At 45.2% G+C, this 20,394-nt stretch overlaps 1 protein-coding gene and 1 long non-coding RNA gene across 4 annotated transcripts in view; one reads left to right on the top strand and one right to left on the bottom strand.

The window, feature by feature from the left end:
- Positions 1-480: 480 nt before the first annotated feature.
- Positions 481-8,135, bottom strand: LOC310851182. Of its 2 annotated transcripts, none has more exons than XR_014567607.1 (3): positions 8,077-8,135; positions 2,995-3,163; positions 481-2,896 (listed from the first exon to the last, which is right to left on the bottom strand). It is a non-coding gene; the product is annotated as an uncharacterized lncRNA (long non-coding RNA). The 2 variants fall into 2 exon arrangements; XR_014567608.1 differs by having other exon boundaries at positions 7,982-8,077.
- Positions 8,136-8,246: 111 nt separating this feature from the next.
- The window catches only part of CREB3L1 (cAMP responsive element binding protein 3 like 1), a 79,961-nt gene continuing 67,813 nt past the window's right edge, over positions 8,247-20,394 (top strand). The window contains exon 1 of one of the 2 annotated variants that reach the window (XR_014567270.1): positions 8,247-8,877. Coding sequence is in view for 1 of the 2 variants with exons in the window: in XM_083751476.1 (XP_083607602.1) it covers positions 8,770-8,877 (108 nt within the window). In the remaining variant the exon portion in view is untranslated. The remainder of the gene's footprint in view (positions 8,878-20,394) is intronic. The other variant, XM_083751476.1, reaches the window with a different exon arrangement.

Below are 20,394 nucleotides of genomic sequence, written 5' to 3'. Positions count from 1 at the left end.
ACATGGGAACCATGTAAAAACTTCCACTTGCGCCTAGCAACAACGCAGCAAGCTAATTCAACATGATCAACTTGCTACCTCAAAACAGCATTTGCTACGGTTTTATGTAAGGCACCCAGCACCAACCCCACAGTGGCACTTTATAACTGCTCCTTACAAACACACAAACAAAAGTCTGATCCAATATGAAACTACCTCAATTCGCTGTGATTTAGAAAACATAGCTTGAACTCCAGTGCGTAGCAATGGGTTTTGGTTGAGCCAAGCGAGTCCTGCGACCTGATTGGCTAGATGGATTTCTAGAGGGAACAGATGCTTGCCAAAGCCGACCGAAAGGGACAATGATGAGGGCTTGCTGTAATAGTGACATTTCAAGTATGCCTGTAAAACCAGTTGCCATGGAGATGCCTATTAGAGCCTGAACTGAGCTGCACCTCCTCTCAAGTTGTGAATCAGGTTTCATGCTATTTTTTTTAAAAAAAAAAACAACCACACACACAGCCCTAACAAGCAATACGAAAGAGGAAAGGCCATGCTACAAATCCCATTGCACACCCCACTGCTGAGTGAGTCATATACACTTCAAGCTATTAACCAGCCCACCTGACGTCAAAACTCTGCATCAGAGGAAAGACCAAATGGAAATGTCAACATATCTGAATGGCAAGGCCAGAAGGTAAAAAAAAAAACCTTTTTCTCGGCTCCCTTAAAAGATTAAAATTCAGCCAGTGCACTACACAGAGATGAAAATCTGATTAAACCGTCCTACCCCTGTTACCCCTAAGCAGATGTTCTAAAGGCAGGAATTGAGCCTGTGTCATTCGGGCTCCCCCAAATGTAAGGAGGAAGACACCAGTGTGTGTGGATTAGGGGTGGGGGAGAGGAACGATGAAAAAACAGAAGAAAAAACCCATAAGCTAAAGCTTCTGAAGAACATCAGAGGTGAATAAAAAATAAATAAATAAAGAACATTAGAGGTGGAGAGTTCATTAGGCCCAATGCATTTGGAGTGAACAACGCTCTTTGTGAGGCGCAATTTGGAGGTTTCTTCGACTGCTTCAGATGTGGCAGCAGAAATCAAAATCCTGAGAATCATAGCCTGAAGCTTTCAGAGAGCTAAACTAAACATGATAGTGGCAGATCCACAGGTTGGAAGCACAGTTGCATAGAAAAGGGGTGGGTGGGGATCCATTGGCCCTTGGGATGGTGCAGGCCTCAATTCCCATCAGCTCCAGTCAGCATGGCCAACAGACATGGATGGTGGGAGCTGGAGTACAGTATCTGGAGGACCACAGTTTCTTCACCCCTAGCATAGAAAGAGGGTCTGGGTGCACCCCTCCCTTTTAGTTCTGAGGTGGTGGTGAATAATGTGTGTATAGGAGTGCTCTGCCCATATAGGAAGAGTAAGTGATGATGAAAAAGGAAAAAGAGAGAGCATTCTTTATTATTGACAGCACTGTAATTCTCCCAAAGCCCTCCCCTCCCCAGAACAACTTTAACAAAGTGATCCTATGAAATCTCTCTTTAACACTTCACCCCCTTATCACAGAGTAAGCATAAGCTTTGTTCTGATGAGTTGTGGCGACTCTGGCATGCTGCCGCAGACATTACATTTGGGGGTTTCTGTTTGAAAGATGATTTTCTAATGAGGGTTTCCTCCACTTCGTCTCTGTTTTCCCCAAGTTAAAGTCTGTAATTACCTACCATGGGGTGAGGCTGCCAGGGACTAAAACAATGTTATTTGAACTGGGAGGAGGAGGATGAAACATGACTGGTTTGCTGCTTTTTATTTATGCTGTGGAGGCGTTCAACCTCTTTTTACAAATTTACTCTCCGAAGAGCTGATAGAGATATTTTTATCAGGCCATCTAAGGACAGCTATGAAAAAATACAAACTGCTTAGAACAGCACACAACTTCTCTGTTCATGTGCAAAGTTTAGCCTGTGTAGATGCCATCATTTCCCTCCATAGAAAAGTTCTTTGTCAAGGACTGGAGTCCTCCATCACATCATTTCAGCACCAGGATTCCTTGGGGAAGATCACTATAGATTTATTGGCTTAAAATGGTGATGTGGGACCCTCCAGTTGTTGTCAGACTCCCCATCAGTGCCAGCTCTCATAAACAATGTTTAGGAGGATGAAGAGAATTGTAGGTTGGATGAACACCACACTTTTAAAACACACTGGTTTCCCCCAAATAATTCCATCACCCTTTCATTGGTGACATATGAAAGGTCTGCCATTCCTGTCTTCATCAGCACTTCCTTCAATGCAAAGGCCAGGTTGAAATCCTACCTGTTCCCTCTGGGCGTGTAGAGATACTAATTCTCCATCACTATATGGTCTTTTAAAAAAGAGGCATGATAGAACTGTGTGATATTTGGAAGAGGGAATCAGATGCTGAATAAGGGCAACTGAGATCATAGAAAGAATGGCTTGTATCCAACAAAGTGATCCCATACACACAAGGACTTCCAGTAGCGCAATGGAGCGTCTCCATTCCTCTCCTCTCCCTGCATGCCTTGTGCTGCCCCCCCATCTGCTTTGGAGGGTTAGGGGATCCCTAGAACAGATTTGGGGGAAAGAGGGCTAGGGGAAGTTCTGCTGCACAAGCAAAAGTCCCTGCATGAGCAAGGCAACTTTGCTGAATCATACAACTCATGCTAGAATCTAACAACAGGCTACATTAAGAAGCACCCAAAAATTCTATTTAAAAAGATACACAGCTTTTGGTAATTTTGGGGGGTGGGGCTATTAGTTCCAACATCTGGCATGCAGCTGAAAAGACTATCTTATGCATAGCCTGGCTACCTTCCTCATCCTAGAGTGTTGTTTTGGGGGGGCGGAGCTTTTGATTGTAGTTAGTAACATGCTGGTATGTTTCTTTGTAGCATCCTTTTGGAATTAAATCATGGCAATTTTTAAAAAAATCAAACTATATTAACATTTTTCAAAATGCCAGACCATTAATTTAACTGGAAACCTGAAAATACCTTCTGTTGCTGAGTTCCAACTTGGACCCAATATGTACAAGAAATTATGCCTCTGGTTTGGTTCCAATTTACACAAGCTTTTTGGGTCTTTTCTCCATTTTTGTTACAGTTCAGTTCCCTGGCCCAAAGCAAGCATGGAAAATCCTGGGCTCAAAAGTATATTTTCTTCCTAAGGACCACAGAAAAGTTAAAAATTACTTTATGAAATGTTTTTTTAGTTCTTTTAAAAAAGGCACACACTAAAAACAAATACATATAGGCTGCACTCCTATACACACTTAGCAGAGAGTGAGTTCCATCGAATTCACTTGGGACTTACTTCTGGATAGACATGTATAGGATTAGTTTCTGAAGACTGTAAATTTTTGTATGGGATGGGTGGGGGAGTAGATGTCTTATGAACACAGCTGCGAAATGAAAAGCTCACAATTTGAAGGGATGGCCAACAGAAAATATGAAGCAAGTCATGCTGAGTTTTACATTTAAAACAAGAAAATGATAATTCAGATATCTTTCCTTTTAGGGTGCGGTCTTCTTGTTGAGTCTGTCTGCTGAAGGGCTTGTTATGGGTGCCGAAATCTCAGCTTATTCTACCATCCTGGTGCGATGGAGACTTTGGAGTCAAGGTGAGGGGGAGATACCCAAAATGGAAGCTGCAAGGCTGGGTCTCCGGTAACAACTGGGTCTTGTGGTTTAGGACGGAAAGAAAGAAATATGCCCCTTCTTGTCTGCCACTGTGGCTGAGTGGTTAGTTAGGGAACTGTGCTGTTGAGTTTGCACTGTGGACAAAACCCTCTCCTTGCCAATGACATTATTCATTTTCCCCCAGGCATGCAAAGGTAAGTGAGGGCATTCACCCATAGTAAGGCTCAAACTCCCATTGCCTGTTTCACATCCTTGTGGAGTGAGCCACTGGATGCTGCTGTCAATATCATTGATCCTGACCCTGCCCCTTCAGCTGCTAATCATATGGGTGTTCCCCTCACTGGGTGAGAAACCCTTGTATTGATCCCTTGTCCCAGGACAGCTGTGTTTACCTCTGCAGGCATCCAGCCCAGAGAACCATTCCTTCTTCCCCTTTGTGTGTTGAAATCTAAAACTGTACTTGTGAGGGAATTAAAGCCCCTGCCTGCAGGGATGCTTGAGTGACTGAAGATGCTGAGGTGTCATTTTGCATGTGTGTTGATGCAGGGATGTATCCATGTTGACCCAAGTTCATTGACACTTTCCATGTGTGAGCTAACATTGTGGGCATTGTTGCCAGTAGAGTAGGTGATTGGTGCCTACTGGTAGGGTTTCAAGACATGCTGGGGGTGTATCTGTCATCTTCAATCCATAATTTTTGTACTTTCCTCCTCCCATCATGGGCTGAGCACATATACAGAATATAGTAGGGAAGAGATGCCCATCTAGCTGGTGGATAGGATTCCTCTGCTGGTCTCTGCTGCTCTGATCTGGAGTGATATCAAAGACCAAAACAGATAGAAACTTTACATAGACTCCCGGCTTGTGATTTTCCTTTTGTTTCCGGCATAGCCTGAGGTTGCTCATTAAGCCACAGCATTGATGGGACGCATCTACAGACAGAGCTGTAATTTATATTTTTCTTTCCTCGCTCTCTTGTTCCCCACAAGCTAGCTTAGAGGCCTGAGCAGCGGAGAAACAAAAAAGGATTTACATGTTCTCCCTTGCACATGCATGCCTCTGCTGAAAACACACAGTCCACACAGAATGCTCTCTGCACTTGAACCACAATCCAATCATTAGTTCAGATTAAAAATGCAAACTGAAACAGTGGTACCTCGGGTTACAGGCGCTTCAGGTTACAGACTCCACTAACCCAGAAATAGTACCTCGGGTTAAGGACTTTGCTTCAGGATGAGAACAGAAATTGTGCGGCGGTGGCAAGAGGCCCCATTAGCTAAAGTGGTACCTCAGGTTAAGAATGGACCTCCAGAACCAATTAAGTTCTTAACCTGAGCTTCCACTGTATATATAATTTGCAATGCAAAAATAACTAAGTGAACTCCCTAGCTTTTAAGAGTTCCTCTACTAGTGATAGCAGGCTTGTGTCACCTTAAAGACTAACTAATTTATTATGGCATAAGCTTTCGTGCGATGCCTCATTTCACTGCTCTTTTGGCTCTCTTGGGGCTTCCTGGGTATGGTAACAGGTGTTTTTTATAACTGGCAAATGTACAGAACGAACAAGGAAGCAGGAAATAGAAAGCAGTTGAATCCGGCTCCAACTAAAGGATTTTTTTTTTACTGGCATTTGGAAGACAATAATAAGCATGCAGTCTTCTTGTATGTGGAATGACTGAGGATAACATCCTGGCATGAGGCCCCCAGAATGTGGCCCTCAGCCTAGAAAAGGTCCCCCTCCTGTGGTCTACTGACTGGCAAGATCTTTACAGGATTTCAGACAGGTTTTGAAGACGTTGGGGCTCAAAGCCGGAACCTTCCGCATTCAAAGTATGTGCTCTGCTACTGACGTACAGACCTTGCCCAGTGCCTCAGCCTTCGTCACACATAGGCTAACTACTAGACTGCGGTCCATGCAGTACACTGTTTGACTCCCTTGCAATGAAATGAAAACCCTTACAGCATGCAAGGCTACTTTACTGTATTACAGATAGCTGAGCTTTTCCCGAAAGATTATTCTAAGAGGTTTTCTAGATGTCTATCTGAAAGAGGATGAGATTGGCCAAGGATCTATAATCCCATTTATATGAAGCCCTGTAATCTTCCTGAAAGTCTAAAATGGCACTTGAATCTTTAATTACAGAGTGATTAGATGGACTACAGGAAACAGGCCCACCTGCATTGACAGAGTAACTGGCAGCATGAAGGGAATCAACAGACAAATTTCCTTGCTTGCTTTCAACTTACAAAATGTGGGTTTCCTAAATCAGTATCTTCTCTATCTCTTCTCACTAAGCATACCCGGATGTCTACTAACATCAGGGAGAAGACTAGGTCAGAAGAGCAGGCTTGACAAAGAAATCACATGTGTTTTCATGACCGTACCTGAATTTCTCAGAAGACATTTTTCTGCGAAAACAGCTGAGATTTTTCTTTCTTAACCCCCTGTGCAGAAAAAGGCCACCTTGTAGAATTTTTCCAACATTTCTTTTGTGGCAGCTGCCATTCCAACCCCACAACCCCAATCTCCCAGAATGATGCTAAGTCTCAGGCATTATGGAAGACACAAAAATAGTGCTCAGGCTGCCAGTGCATTTGCTGCTGTTGCCACTTGAAGAGGCAGGTCTCCCCACTAAAAAAAAGAAGAAAAAGAAGCTGCATTTCTGCTAATGGTGAGCCTTAACACTGAAAACAACCCTGGGACCATTTCTCCTCCTTACCCTGGAGAAATGCAGTGAAATGGTCCTCCCAGTTTCTCTGACCACAAAGAGGGTAGATAATTTCAAAAGGCCATTTCCGCACAGCAGTATCATAAACTGGCTCTTTATTGAAAATTGGCTCTCTTTAATTAAGTTATCTGACTTCTGAGAGTCATCTTTTTAAATAATGATAGTCAAGAATATTTTGTGAATTTAGCAGTTAATACAATTTTCTTTGAGATATGCGGAAATTGATGGGAGATATTACGCCTCAGGAAATGGTGTAATTCAATTGAAGACTTTCTTATTTCTGTGTCACCAATATACTAAATATTCTGGAAGATTGATCTCTTAGGAGAGAGCTGGGGCATGCATTACACTGGCCATGGGCAGCTCATCCTGTTTTGCCACCTGAGGCAAAATGATAATATGCCCCCCCCACTTCTGCCACTGGTGGAATGCCCCCCACTAGTCAAAATCCAGCAAGAGAGGGGCATACCGCAGGGTATGGAAGAAGGGCGGTAACATCATGCACCGAAACACCTCCCTCTCTTTGAAATTCAACAGAAGGGAGGCATTACACCGGTGGCAGAAACAATGAGGCAGGCAGGGCTCTGTCTCTTGAACTTCTACCGCCTGAGTCGGCTGCCTGGCCTTGCCTCATGGGGGTACCAGTTCTGGCTATGGTGGAACCAGAGATAAACATCTATGATCTGTTTCATACAATCAGACTTATCACTCAATAGCAACATTGGCTATTTCAAGCATGAAACTGTCCCAGAGACTGCCCTATAAAAAAACCATGTGTCTCAATGGGACAATCTCCTACATCCATTTGCTGGGCTTCTTGGTTCCCCAAAGAAGAAACTGTCTGCCTCTGGATGACGACAATGGGAAGAGCTGGGAAGCGTGTGCCTCAAACAGCTGTTTGCAAAACTCAGGAAAATATCAAAAATCAGCAAAATTGCTGTGCAATCAACACTGCAGCTATGACTGGGCTGCTTCATAGCTGATTGTGTTTCCACGGGATATCTGATGGGATCCATCCCTTGTGCCTTTTTGGGACCATTTTGAATTCTGAGAGTGCTGTGGGCACAAATCACAAAATGGCTGCCATGGGGGTGAGGGCTTCCATGGAGGGCATGGGAGAAAGTCACGGTGAAGCTTTTGCCAAGTAGGAAAGGTTTAACCTGTTGAATTCCTGCTTGCCATGCAACTGCTTAAGGCACACAAGACGTGTTCCCCTGTCCCAAGCCAACTCTAAACCAAAGCTTAGGCTGCCATTCTGTACCCACTTTCCTGGGGGTAAACCCCGTTAAACACGAAGGCTTACTTCTGGGTAGACATATATAACACTGTACTGAGTACAGTGTAAATTCTGAGCGCGTGCCCGGTCTTTAGCTCCTGCACACCCAGAGTCCTGCTTGGGTCCCTTTGCAAAGGGCAGAGAGAGCGCAGGGCGGGCATGATGCGGGGGGAGGTCCCCAGCTCAACCCCAGAGCAGACAATGTAGACAAACGGTCTGACTCAGTCTAAGCAAGGGAGCTCTCGACGAGGGGAAAAGTCAACTCGCTACAAAGCGCGCTGGAAGCTGGCATCTTCCCCGGAGGGAGAGCAGCCGCTAGCCAAGGATCAGCCCGCACCGTCGACGCTGCCATGACCATCTCTCCCGCCTGTTGCTGCCCAGCCAGGCGCGCAAGCGACCCAGAAGCTGCTGCTCGTCCCTTACCCTACTTACGGTAACGCGCGTCCCGAAGCGGAGCGCTGCTGCGCGACTCGCTCTGGGCGACCGGCCCCAAGCTCCTCCCTCGAGCTCCCATTGGGCAGGGGCGGCAGTGGGCGCGGCTTCGGGAGGCTCCTGCCTTGTCTCGGCCGGGCGTTAAATATTCATGAGGGAGGGAGGGGGCGTGTCCAGGGAGGCCGGGCAGAGGCGACTGAGCCTAGGGATGGTGCGCGGAGTGTGGCTGTGACAGCTGGGCAGGGATCCCGGAGGAGGCGAAGGCGCCCCTCCTTCCGTCCCCACAGGAGGCTGCCTCAGCCCTTGCACGATCCTTCCCTCCCTCCGCGCGCACCCCGCTCCCTCTCTTAGCCCGGATCCTGCACATCTTCCTCCTCCTCTCCCTCCCACCCCCCTCCCAGAGTGGCCCCCAGCAGCCCCACCCCTCTGAGCCCCCATTGTCTTTCCCCTCCCCACTCGCTCGCCCCCTCCGGGAAAAAGGAGCCCCCCCCCGTCCCCTGCTTCCCTCTTTCCCTCCCCATGGATTACAGGCTCCCCTCGAGGGAAGACGTAGGCATGGCCCTTCTCTGCCCAGCGCCTTGGGATCTGCCGCTCAGGGTTGCTGCTCTGGAGTGAACCGTCGGGCGATCCTTAAAGGTCCCGCAGCGCTGGAGGGGAAGGAAGCGGCTTCCCTGCTCCCTCTCCTCCGCTACCATGGACAGTATCCTAGAGCCCTTCCCTTCGGAGCGCCTCTTCCCCGGAGGAGCCTCCAGCTTCTTGGATCTGGGCGATTTAAACGAAGCGGATTTTCTCAGCAATGTGGTAAGAGCGGAGCGGCGGCTGGACGGCGTTTGAGGTTGCTGGGTGCGAGCCAGAGAGAGAGAGACGGGGGGGGTGGTGGAGTGGTTGTAGGTTTGTAAAGCGGCTTTCCTTGCCCGAAGGTCTGAGGGCCTCTCGGTGGTCTCTTCTGGACGCTGGGGGGGGGGGGGAGGGAAGGGTTCGTAGGTGAGCAGAAGGAGGTAGGCTGGGGGCAAGTCGGAAGGAGCCTTAGCTGTGTCCCGGGATACCCCTGGCTTGCCTGCAGCCGGCTGCCCCTTGTTGTGAACTACTACCGCGATTTTAATATGCCAGCCCGGATATGATCAGCAACACGTGTCACATGCACATTCACACGAGCGGTTTCCTCCCCTGTAAATGGAAGCAGCCGTTCCACCCCGTTCCTTGCCGGCACGGTTCAAAAAGCGCCCGTTGATTCGCGAAGGCGTGATGCACATCACTTGGTTTCGCAACGCTTGGTGACTAGCAAAGGGTCTCTATTAAAATGCAGTGTCTGGCATAAGATGAAAACGTTATCTCCGGTCTTTGATTTGTGATGTCTGTTTCATGCACTTGATGCAACCGCGAGGGACCCCTGGCCCTCCAGGTGTCGTTGGATCCCCACTCCCATCATCCCTGACCATTGGCTGTGTGGCTGATGGGAGATGGAGTCCAACTACATCTGAAAGGGATACAGTGGTCTTCAGGAGATAAACATGCATGGGTGAAGCAGCCCCAGGACTGCTTCAAAACATGCCAGCTGCGAGGTGAATGTGGATGGAACTTGTGATCTGAGTGCAAAATGTCACCTCACCATGCAACAAATGGTTGTTGCGAATCTATTCTTAGATGACCTATCTATGGTAATGGAAGTCTTAGAGTTGATTTCCATTTTTTTAAAAATTCTCTTGTAGGACTACTATGTTCATTTACTTAACAGAGGGGTTCCATGTGATCTTAAAGTTGTGAATAGGTGAATATATTCAGTAAAGTGTCCCAAAAACTTTAAATAAGGTCAAAAATCAGGCCAGAACCTTAACACCACAGGCTAATGTCTGTGGTGTTGAGGCAAATTTTACCTCTGAGGGGCCAGAGTGTATTCAGGAAATCTGGGATGAGAATTCTCTATAGCAATGTGCATGGGAGAGAGCTCCAATTTAGATCAGAGCAAAAGCGTTGGTGGTAGTGGGGTTTAAAGTCTCCCCTCTGTGCTGTTTACCCTGTCTAAATCCGAAGTCCCACCTGAGCTGCTTAATAGCACCTCCTGAGGAATCTGTGGTGGATTTCCTGCTTCTGTCTATGCTTATGTATGCACTGGCAGTCCAAATCGGCATGTTACTATAACAACAGTGAAGGGCAATAATGTGGCGGGGGGTATTGGCTTGTTTTTGTTTCATTATGTATTTTGTGTTCTCATTTTGTATCTTTATGCTGTGAACCGCCTTGTGATTTTTGGATGAAGGGTGGTAATAAATAATAATTATAATGATTACAGGCTAATCATTCTAGAATAAAGGAATATGACTCTAGAATAAAGGAATATGACCTTCTGAAAGCTTCATCTTGGCTAAGCCCATCTTAACTGTAGTCTGAAGAGCTTCTCTAGACGTACGGGGGTGGGTCTTATATATTTGGTGGATGGGAACCCACAAAAAAATATCACACATGAATACAGAAACCCTTATGGGGCCTCAGCAAAGCGTCTGATATTGAATATATACAACACAAGGCCTTTGAACCTTTGGGTGAAACTTGTCTCCTCGACTGGAAACTGAAATAGCATCCTGTTGTAGACTGGGGCATGCAGCTTCCCGTATGTTAAATACCAGGGCCACCTTTCTGTAATGTCAAATTTTATTTTAGGAATCTTTTTCACTCTCTGAAGCTTTGTTCCTGCTCTGGGTGTCTTATATCCTAAGATCACCAGTGCTGAAGCAATGATTGTTCAACATCAACTTCGTTAGACTGGTCATGTTGTGCAGATGCCTGATGATCGTCTTCCAAAGCAACTACCCTATTCCGAAGTTAAAAATGGAAAGCGTAATGCTGGTGGTCAACAAAAGAGGTTTAAAGACTGTCTCAAGGCAAATCTAAAAAAAGTAGTACAAACACTGACAACTGGGAAACACTGGCCAGTGAGCGCTCCAGTTGGAGAACAGCCTTTACCAAAGGTGTCATGGGCTTTGAAGACACTCAAACTCAGGACCCAAGGGAGAAACGTGCTAAGAGGAAGGCATGCCTGGCAAATCCACACCATGATCAACTCCCGCCCGAGAATCAATGTCCCCACTGTGGAAGGACGTGTGGATCCAGAACTGGCCTCCACAGTCACTTACGGACTCATTGTTAAAACCGTGTTTATGGAAGACTCGGCTACAAGTGATCGCCAAAGAAGATATCCTACCCAATAAGCAAGAGATTCAGGGAGGGGCTGTCACTCAATGGCGGAGCACATGACCTGCATGCGAAAAGTTCCCAGGTTCTGTCCTTGGCATCTCCAGTTACCCAAAAGGACATGGTAGTAGATAATGTGAGAATTGCTGCCAGTCAGAGGGGGCAATACTGGGCTGGGTGAACAAACAGTTTGACCTGATATAAGGCCACTTTCCATGTCCTTGTGCGGTGAGAGATGCCACAATTTTGTTTTCCACTATTGATAATCTACATTGCCCTGGTGTGTAGGGCAATGGTATCTAGCATATGGTATCTAGCTTAATAGCAACTTGAAGCAAATGGTTTCTCCCCTCTTGCCCAGTGAGGTTGTACTGACAAACCATGTATCAATGACTACTACAGTAGATAATTGTATTAGATCTACTTATGTTTGCTGCCTTACCAAAATTGCACAAAATTGCTAATTTTCTTTAGCTTTCTGTGTTTTATCTGTGTTTTAATTTTTTGGAAGCCACGTTGAGTCCTGGTTTTGGGGAAAGGTAGGGTATAAATAAATAAATAAATAAATAAATAAATAAATAAATATTTTATCCCTCCTCTGGTATAACTAGCCCATATAATATAGTTATTTGTCTGTTTCCATCAAATGTTACACTCATAAATTAGATAAGCCCTTCATAGTGGGCACATATTACTGATCTGTTTCACAGCAACGTTTGTAAGAATGCCTTTCAATTTATACACTCTGTTTACATATTCACACATTTCCTTCTTTATTCTCAAAGGTGCTGAAAGGATATAGCAGTAATTAAAATAAATGACGTTGTATTCAAGATTAGCAGTCCATGTTAAAAAAATTACTATTAGAACATATATTTAAAAATTATGAGTTGAATGTGTGGGAAAATAGTAGCTTTGGGAAAGTGGCATCTGGTGGGGACAAGGAATTAACTCCCTCATGCAGTGACAATATAAACCAGGCCCACAAAATTTGCATTTACTGGTTTAAAAAACACACAAAATCCAATTCTGGAACTTCCATTGCTTTGCCCAGCTCCTCCCTCAATCTGGAGCCTATGGGTTGCCCTTTATGAATGCAAGGAAAGTTGTGAGAGAAAAATTTGGTTTGTCAGCAATGTTGCAAATATTTCTTAACATTTTTGCTGGCTATGTACACCATGTTGTTTTTCTGGTTTATTTAAATTACAGTTCCTTTTTGGATGGTGACTGCAAAACTGGCCTGATGAAAATGTATGATTATTTCTTTCTCATGATCAGTGAGTCACTTTCTAATTATCAATATTTATATGCAGTTGGGTTCCCAACACATATTTTTAACTCTTGCCATCCAGTGTATGCGTGTTGGACGCACTGTATGCATATACACATGCACAAATAGGCAACTCCCTGTTTGTGTGTGATCAGCATGCACACAACTGCTAGTGTGCGCACCGTTTCAGCATCTCAGGGCGGGCCTATGTTCACACAGGCAAAGGAAGAGGAGTGCGGGGGGGAGCGCACCTCCCCCGGCAGCATGATCCTGGTGGGGTACCATTGCGGCTGCCCCACCACCACACTGGGTGCCATGCCCCTGCAGGTAGTGTGCCACGCGCCCAGGACACATGCCACGCCTCTGCGGGCAGGATGCCACACCCCTGGGACGCACGCCAGCCCCACCCCTGCCTGCTTTCCGAGAAAAAGCTCAACAACTTTCGTGTCCAGGATTTTTACTTTTAGAAATATGGTAACCCTATGTTCATTAGATTTTGGGTGTTCAATAGTATCTGTATTTTAATTAAGGTTGAGGCAGAGTAGTATTATCTGAGGCCTAATTGTCATGTAATTGTCCTTTTAGAAAGGAAGTAGGCTTGGAATTTGCCATCTAAAATGACATGTTTAGGCTGTAACTTATACCTACTTACCCAGGAGTCAGCCCCACTGAACTCAACAGCACTCTGACTATATATTTATGGGATTGTTCTGTTAATAAGTCTGAAAACATTAAGTCATTGGTTAACTTAGTTCATTATGAACTAAAAACAGAGCTCTAGTCAACACCATCACTACCACCAGTTGTAGGTATACTATTATTGTACCAATAGTATTTAACATTTCATTGGCACAAGTAGCATGGTACATCATAAAACACAGGAATAACACAATACCAGCCTAGAGGGATTAAAGCCTATATTAGAAAGTCAGGGATGGAGGGCACTTATATTGGGTTGACTAGAGCAAAATTATGATGGGGTTGGTTTAGCCAGTCTGTAACCAGCTAGGGGCACATGGCCTGGGGGATGTAATCAGCTTCTCTGCAATCTGTTTCTTTTCCAGTCTTTTAATAGGACAGGTTTATGAGTGACATATAGACCATATATGACTGCTGAATAATGCAGAAGTAATGGGAATTGGGGGACATGGGTGGCGCTGTGGGTTAAAACCACAGAGCCTAGGACTTGCCGATCAGAAGGTCGGCGGTTTGAATCCCCGCGACGGGGTGAGCTCCCGTTGCTCGGTCCCTGCTCCTGCCCACCTAGTAGTTCAAAAGCACAGCAAAGTGCAAGTAGATAAATAGGTACCGCTCTGGCAGGAAGGTAAACGGCGTTTCTATGTGCTGCTCTGGTTCTCCAGAAGCGGCTTAGTCATGCTGGCCACATGACCCGGAAGCTGTACGCCAGCTCCCTCGGCCAGTAAAGCAAGATGAGCGCCGCAACCCCAGAGTCGGTCATGACTGGACCTAATGGTCAGGGGTTCTTTACTTTGATGGGAATTGGACTGCCAGCAGGATTGTCTGGGCCCAGTGTGTTATTTGTATCCATGCCTCTTTCTGGTGGTAACAATCATTGGTCTTGCGACAACCCCTCTCGTCCATGAGAGTTGGATGTCCATAACTGGTTTATCTATTATCCCCTTTGTTTGTGGTCATGGCTGGGAAACGAAGGTCCCCAACATGGCTCTTCTGCCAAGCCCTCTTGGCCCTTCCAATTTTTTGCTTTTGAAAATTGAAGCTCTTTTTTTGTTGGTTAGTTGGGGAGGTCTGAGGTAACATGACTCCCCCCCGCCCGGTGTTTATTTCACATGCATTTAAAATGCCTGAAGTGAGCTACTGTGTGGAAAATCGGGGGTGGGGGTGGGGGCAGGGGAAGAATGGAATAGAGTATTGTGGGAAAGGACATGGCTGGAAACTTAAACAGTACTCGACGTCACAACATTTTGCTGCAGGGCTCACTTGTTTCTTAATTTTATCAGGTCTTTAAGTACATCCTAGTGGACCCTTCTAGCTTGGCACAGGGCTTCCTGTTTTGACTTTGGAAACCTGTGCTTGGGTTTCAAACTTGAAAGGAGTCTTTAAAAGTAAGGTTAATCTTCCATGCTATGTTTACTTACAGATTGCAGTGAACTTTCTCATCATATTATTGTACTTGCTGCTTTAACCTTTCTATTGTCAGCTGTAGACTTTGTTGAATCTTGCCAGAATGCTCCTATTCATTCGTTGTTTTCATTAATGCCGCGACTAAGACGGCACCTCTCAGATGTTGTTTCAGACACAGTCACCTTTTGTGCTTTATTTTGGTTTCTTAACCAGTGGTCACTAGTCCTTTCATTGGTTTTATGCCCCTGACGTGGTGAGCCATGGAATTTATCTGTTTCTGAGTTTTTAAACCCACAATGAACCAACCTGCTTTGTCTTTTGGGACAGTGAATGGCAATGCATTAAAATTAACCAAGAAGTTTTTTTTAAGTTTCCAGAATTGTAGAGTTGGAAAGGATCCCAAGGGTCATCTAGTCCAACCCCCTGCAATGCAGGAATCTCAGCTAAAGCATCTGAGATAGATGTCCACCCAACCTCTGCTTAAAAACCTCCAATAAAGGAGAGTCCACCACCTTCCGAGGGAGTCCATTCCGCTGTCAAACAGCCGTTACTGTCAGAAACTTCTTCCTAACGTTTAGTCGGAATCTCCTTTCCTGTAGCTTGAATCCATTGGTTCAAGTCCTATCCTCTGGATCAGGAGAAAACAAGCTTGCTCCATGCATTGAACAACTGGGTGCTGTCATCACTGATTGGGGTACCACAGTTTGGGTGACCTGGCTACTGTGTTGTTTTTGCCACCACCAGACATTGCACCTGCCAATTTTCTGGCTTCGGGGAACAAGGGCCAGTTGCTAGTATCTGGCAACACAGAAGTTACCTGGGGATTGTATCCTGCAAGGCAATTGTTTTCCTGACCTTGGGTCTGGCAGAATGGCCACACTGAAGCTGAAGCAGCACCTGAGAGGGGAGGACCTGAAGGATAAAGCTCTCAAAGACTACTAATCAGGATGGCTGTGTAGCACTACTTCCAGAATCAGAGACGGTATGTAAGGGATCAGGAGTGGAAGAGGGCTATTGTGATCATGTTTACAGGCTGACAGGTTTCCTACAGGCTGGCAGCTGTGAGAATCCAGGATGCTGGATTACATAGGCCTTTGGTCTGATCCAGCAGGGCCCTTCATAGGAAACTATGGTGAACAGAGCGAGGGAAAGAGCTCTGGAGCTGGACATACAAAAAGGGGAGAATTTAGATGGACAAGGCCTTTGGCTGTTAAACCAGCTTCCACCGAGCTAGGATGGAAGTCCACCCAGTTCTCTGGTTTCTAACAGAAGCCCTAATTCAGCCTTTTCCAACCTGGTGCCCTCCAGATGTTTCGGACTACAACTCCCATCACCCCCGGGCTGTTTACACTGAGCATAACTGGTATCGCACTGCATTGAGGTGAGTTCATATCTGTTTAGGGCCGTTTCCAGGCTACAGTTGTTCATTATGAAGTTAATACATAGGTGCTTTTTTCTTTTTCTTTTGCTCCATTTTCTTTTGTTTAAAAGCAGCAAATACTGTGTTCACAGTGGATGAAAAAGTCTGTTAATTGAAAAGGGCCATATGCATTTAATTCTGCCTGAGCACCCCTCCCCACCTCCAAAGAAACTGGAATTAAAAGACTAGCCAGGAATCCTTACCAGTTTCCAGTTCTGCTGGATTCCTTAGTGCAGCGGGAAGCTCTCCCAGCTGCTGTGAGAGGTACACAGATGTCTCTGGAGAGCTGATGCCAGCCCAGCACTGTGGCCTACATAGAAAGTGTCACACTTCCCATTTTATCAGCTGCAAACAGTTAGTTGATCCATAGCATACTTTGAGTTATAGTTATCTAGTTAATTAGTTTAGCAGTGAAGAGAGAGAGTGCTGGAAATGTCTTATGCGGCTGTAAACTCATTCAGTGCAGGCTTATCTTTGCAGGGGAGGGGTTTGTTATTGCTTTGTTTTCGTTTTTCTTATCTATTTTGTCTTTTTTATCTTATATTTTAATGTTGTGAACCGCCCTGAGATCTGTAGATGAAGGGTGTTATACAAATTTAATAAATAATAAAAATAATCATCAACTATCAGGTGACAGTCTAAACTACGATTCAAATGGTTGGTGGCTGCTGGTGGCAGAAAAGTAAGAAAACGCCTTGCAAGTGTTTTAAAAAACAATTTAAAGGAAAGTTATAAGGAAGAAAGTATGTGAAAATATTTGCAGAGTAAACTTATTAAACACCCATCAGAGGGTGGGGGCATAGGCATGTTTCTAACATGAGCTGCAGATGTTAACAATATCATTGCATGTGCTGGAGAACTGCCTTGCATTTTGATGCCTAAGAGTGCACAAATTCTGGCTGGAAATTGCCTCCTCTTAGAAGCGTTCTTAGCTAAAGCATCTTCTTTGAGTAGGAAAAATGTCCAACTGGAAATGCCTTTTCTTGAACGTTAACATTCTGAATTTTAATGTGGGCTGAAAGTGCTGTCTGTACAGGCAATCTATAAAACCATACAGGTTTTAATGACTCTCTCACAAGTGTATGAATGGCTATATGATACACCTTCCTACACTATGGAAGGAGGATGAAATGATGCAGTCACAGAAAGATTAGAGCAGCCCAAGCCTGGAGAGTGCATCCCTGTTTCTCCATAGCAAGTAGTATACTTTGCTATCATCTTCTCTTTGACCTGCCCTTGAATCGGTGTGGGGAAGTGCGATCAGTTGGCTTTTCTCCCTCTTGCCCTTTTCCCTGAGCTTGTGAGGGATACAGGGACCAGCTTTAGTACTGCCATGCTTCCAGTGACATGACCATCAGAAGAACATGAAAACCCTGCTGGATCAGACTAATGGACACATCTAGCCCAGAATCACGTTTCCCACAATGACCAAACAATTGTCTCTAGAAATCCCACAGATGGAACATGAAGGCAGTGACCCTCTCCTGCTCTTGCTCTTCAGCATCTTGCATCCAGCCGTGTCTTGGAGGTTGCATGTAGCCATTGTGGCTAGTCGCCATTGAGACTTCTCCATGAATTTATCTTGATCCCTTTTGAAGCCATCTATACCAGTGGCCATTACCGCATCTTATGGCAGCAACTTTCATAAATTATCTACATGCTGTGAGAAGGCCTAAGAAAAGAGAGGAAAGAGCAGAAGAAGGAATCATAGAATAACAGAATCTTGTCAAGGACCCAAGGGTCATCTAGTTCAAACCCCTGCAATGCAGGAATCTCAGCTAAAGCATCCATGACAGATGGCCATCCAACCTCTGCTTAAAAACCTCCAAGGAAGGAGCTTCACATGCATGTGCCATTTGATTGCTTTCTGGTGGTTGGGATATAGAAGCCAAGATATATTCTTGGGTTGTTGTTTTTTAATCATTGAAATCCACCAAAGTTTTCAGAGATTTACAGCGTGCTGAACTGATCTGGTACTCATGATACCATGAGGGCCAATGCTTCCACTAGGATTTTGAACCATGATTCAATTTGCAATGCCAGTAGGTTCACCTTGCTGGTTCAAAATGTCAAACGTCACTGGCAAAAAGTCAAGTTTGGTTGACGTCATTGTATTGTATTATAATGTTTGAGTGACCGTGTTTAAAGGGTAAGCAAGAATTTTAACTGGGTAAAACTGGTACAGGGTAGAATAGATCTTGCACAGGAAATCATTTTCATTTGATATTGATGTGGGGTAGAGGAGGGATTCACCCCTCTTGTATGTTCAATTGAACACAGTATGCATGTGTCAGTTTTGTGTGTGCCTTCATCTTCAGGGAGATGGTTGTGACAGTTCCCTTTGTAAGCAGGTAAGCAGCAGTGGCCACTGCTTCTTTAGACTTTAGAGCTTGCTTTCCCTATAATCTCTAAGCAAACAAGCAACCGTCTTTCTGCTGACGATCATCTTCGCTATGCTCCATGTGGCAAGAGAGTGAGTCCGAAAGAAGGAGATACAGCCACAAGGCTCTTACTTAGGTGCCTGTTCTTTGCTTCCATTATCATGACAACTTCCTTCTTGAAGCTCTGGCCTTGGTCCTGAGAGGAAGCACAGATAGTTGGCATTTTGATCCTTCTGGGTCTTGGGAGAAATGGATGGATAAGAAATGTACAGCTCCGTCCTAAGCATTTTTACTCAGAAGTATGTCACACAGAGTTCAATGGGATTTACTCTCAAAGTAATAGTGCATAGAATTGCAGCCTAATATACTTGATTCTCTTTGAAAAGCTCCTTTTCAATGCAATGGCACAGGTCATAGTCTTGTATTCCCATAAATAGTCTGAGATACCTACATATATTGTTACAGATCTGGAGTAACAGAGTGTGGGGGTGCAAGGGCACCCATAATTGCTAGAGTCAGTGAACGTTAGAAGTTAATAAAGGGGTAGAATTTAGCGGGTTTTTGTAGGATGAAGGGAATATGCCAGATGCTAGCTTTAAAATACAGGCCGAAACAGTTCTCCTGTTCAGGAGATCACTGATAGCGATGCCATTAAGAACACAAGGAAAATTAAGTGCTGGTCCATTAAAGAGCAATTGACCAGGCAGGTGCTGTCCTTCCCCCCCCCCCCCCCAGCTGTGTGCTAGTTAGCAGAAGAAATAGCACAGTTGGGAGAGGGAAGTTACAGGAGGCATGATGTCACACAGGAAAATTGTATCCTTTTAAAAAACAGGTCTGAAGAAGGGGGGCGAGCAGGCAGAAGGTGAGGTGGTTTTTTTGGCAAGGTGTTCTGGGAACAAGAAGGAGGAAGTGAGGGAGAGCTCCATTCAATGCTGGCTAGAGAAAGCTGCACTAAGAAACCAGAGGCCATGACTGGCTGCTGATTTGGACCCAAGCTTACTGAAGTTATGGGAGGAGCCACGAGGGACACTTGCAGCATAATGTTCTGTGCCCCCTCCATTGAAGGCTTTAGGTATAAATTTGTGTAAAATAAATCATATTTCTTAAAGACACCAGTCTCCACTGTGCCTCAATTTTTCCAATGGAAACACGACCCTGAGTGTGTGCCTGGAACCCCCCGGAATCTTGCTACCACTTGGCAAGAAGGAGAAACACACACAGCGGAAATGGTATTAACTATGGACTAAGGCAGAGGTTTTTAAACTGTGTCTGCCAGCCTAGCACCCATAAATCTTCACATGGTCGCAGTTGGACCCAAGGCAGTAGTAGCAAAATGTGCCTGGTGTCTGGCTCATTTCTAACACTGCACAGAGTATATATATTTATATCAGCAACTTCACTGAACCACAACTGAGAGAACCAAGTTGGTCTTTGGAATGTCCTTTCAGTGCTGTTGCTAAAACTTGGGATGTGTCGAGTCCAGCAGCAGGAATCAAATCTAGAACATAAACTTTGTGTCACAAAGCATGATAAGAGTGCTGAATTTTAGTTTACAGAAGCAGAGCTATAAGGAGGAGGTTTTGTACCCAGGGCAAACCCCTGGCTTTCTAGTTTGCTGATGGTGCTATTATGGCAAGACATCAGTTCCATGTCACACATTCTCTCTATGTGGCTGTGCTATATTTTAGTTAAGGGAGATGTATTTTAGTTAAGAAAAGGGAATGGTGATTCCATCAGGGAGCTGCCCCATCAAGAAATACTACCAAAAGCCTCTGTTTTAAGTAGGTTCTAGGTGGCTCCACTGAAGCCTGCCTTTCATAGTATGGAACGTGTTATGTATTCGGTGGTCTGTGTTTGCCTGAGCTGGAGTCTGGACTAAGGATTCTGAGCCCCACTGTTTTTATTTGATACATTTATCCAATCACAGAACATTTCAGGATTTGGGCCTCTGCCAT

This window comes from Podarcis gaigeae (assembly GCF_964106915.1).
Source record: "Podarcis gaigeae genome assembly, chromosome: 1".
Lineage (NCBI taxonomy): Eukaryota > Metazoa > Chordata > Lepidosauria > Squamata > Lacertidae > Podarcis > Podarcis gaigeae.
This window is presented reverse-complemented; position numbering and strand designations above follow the sequence as displayed.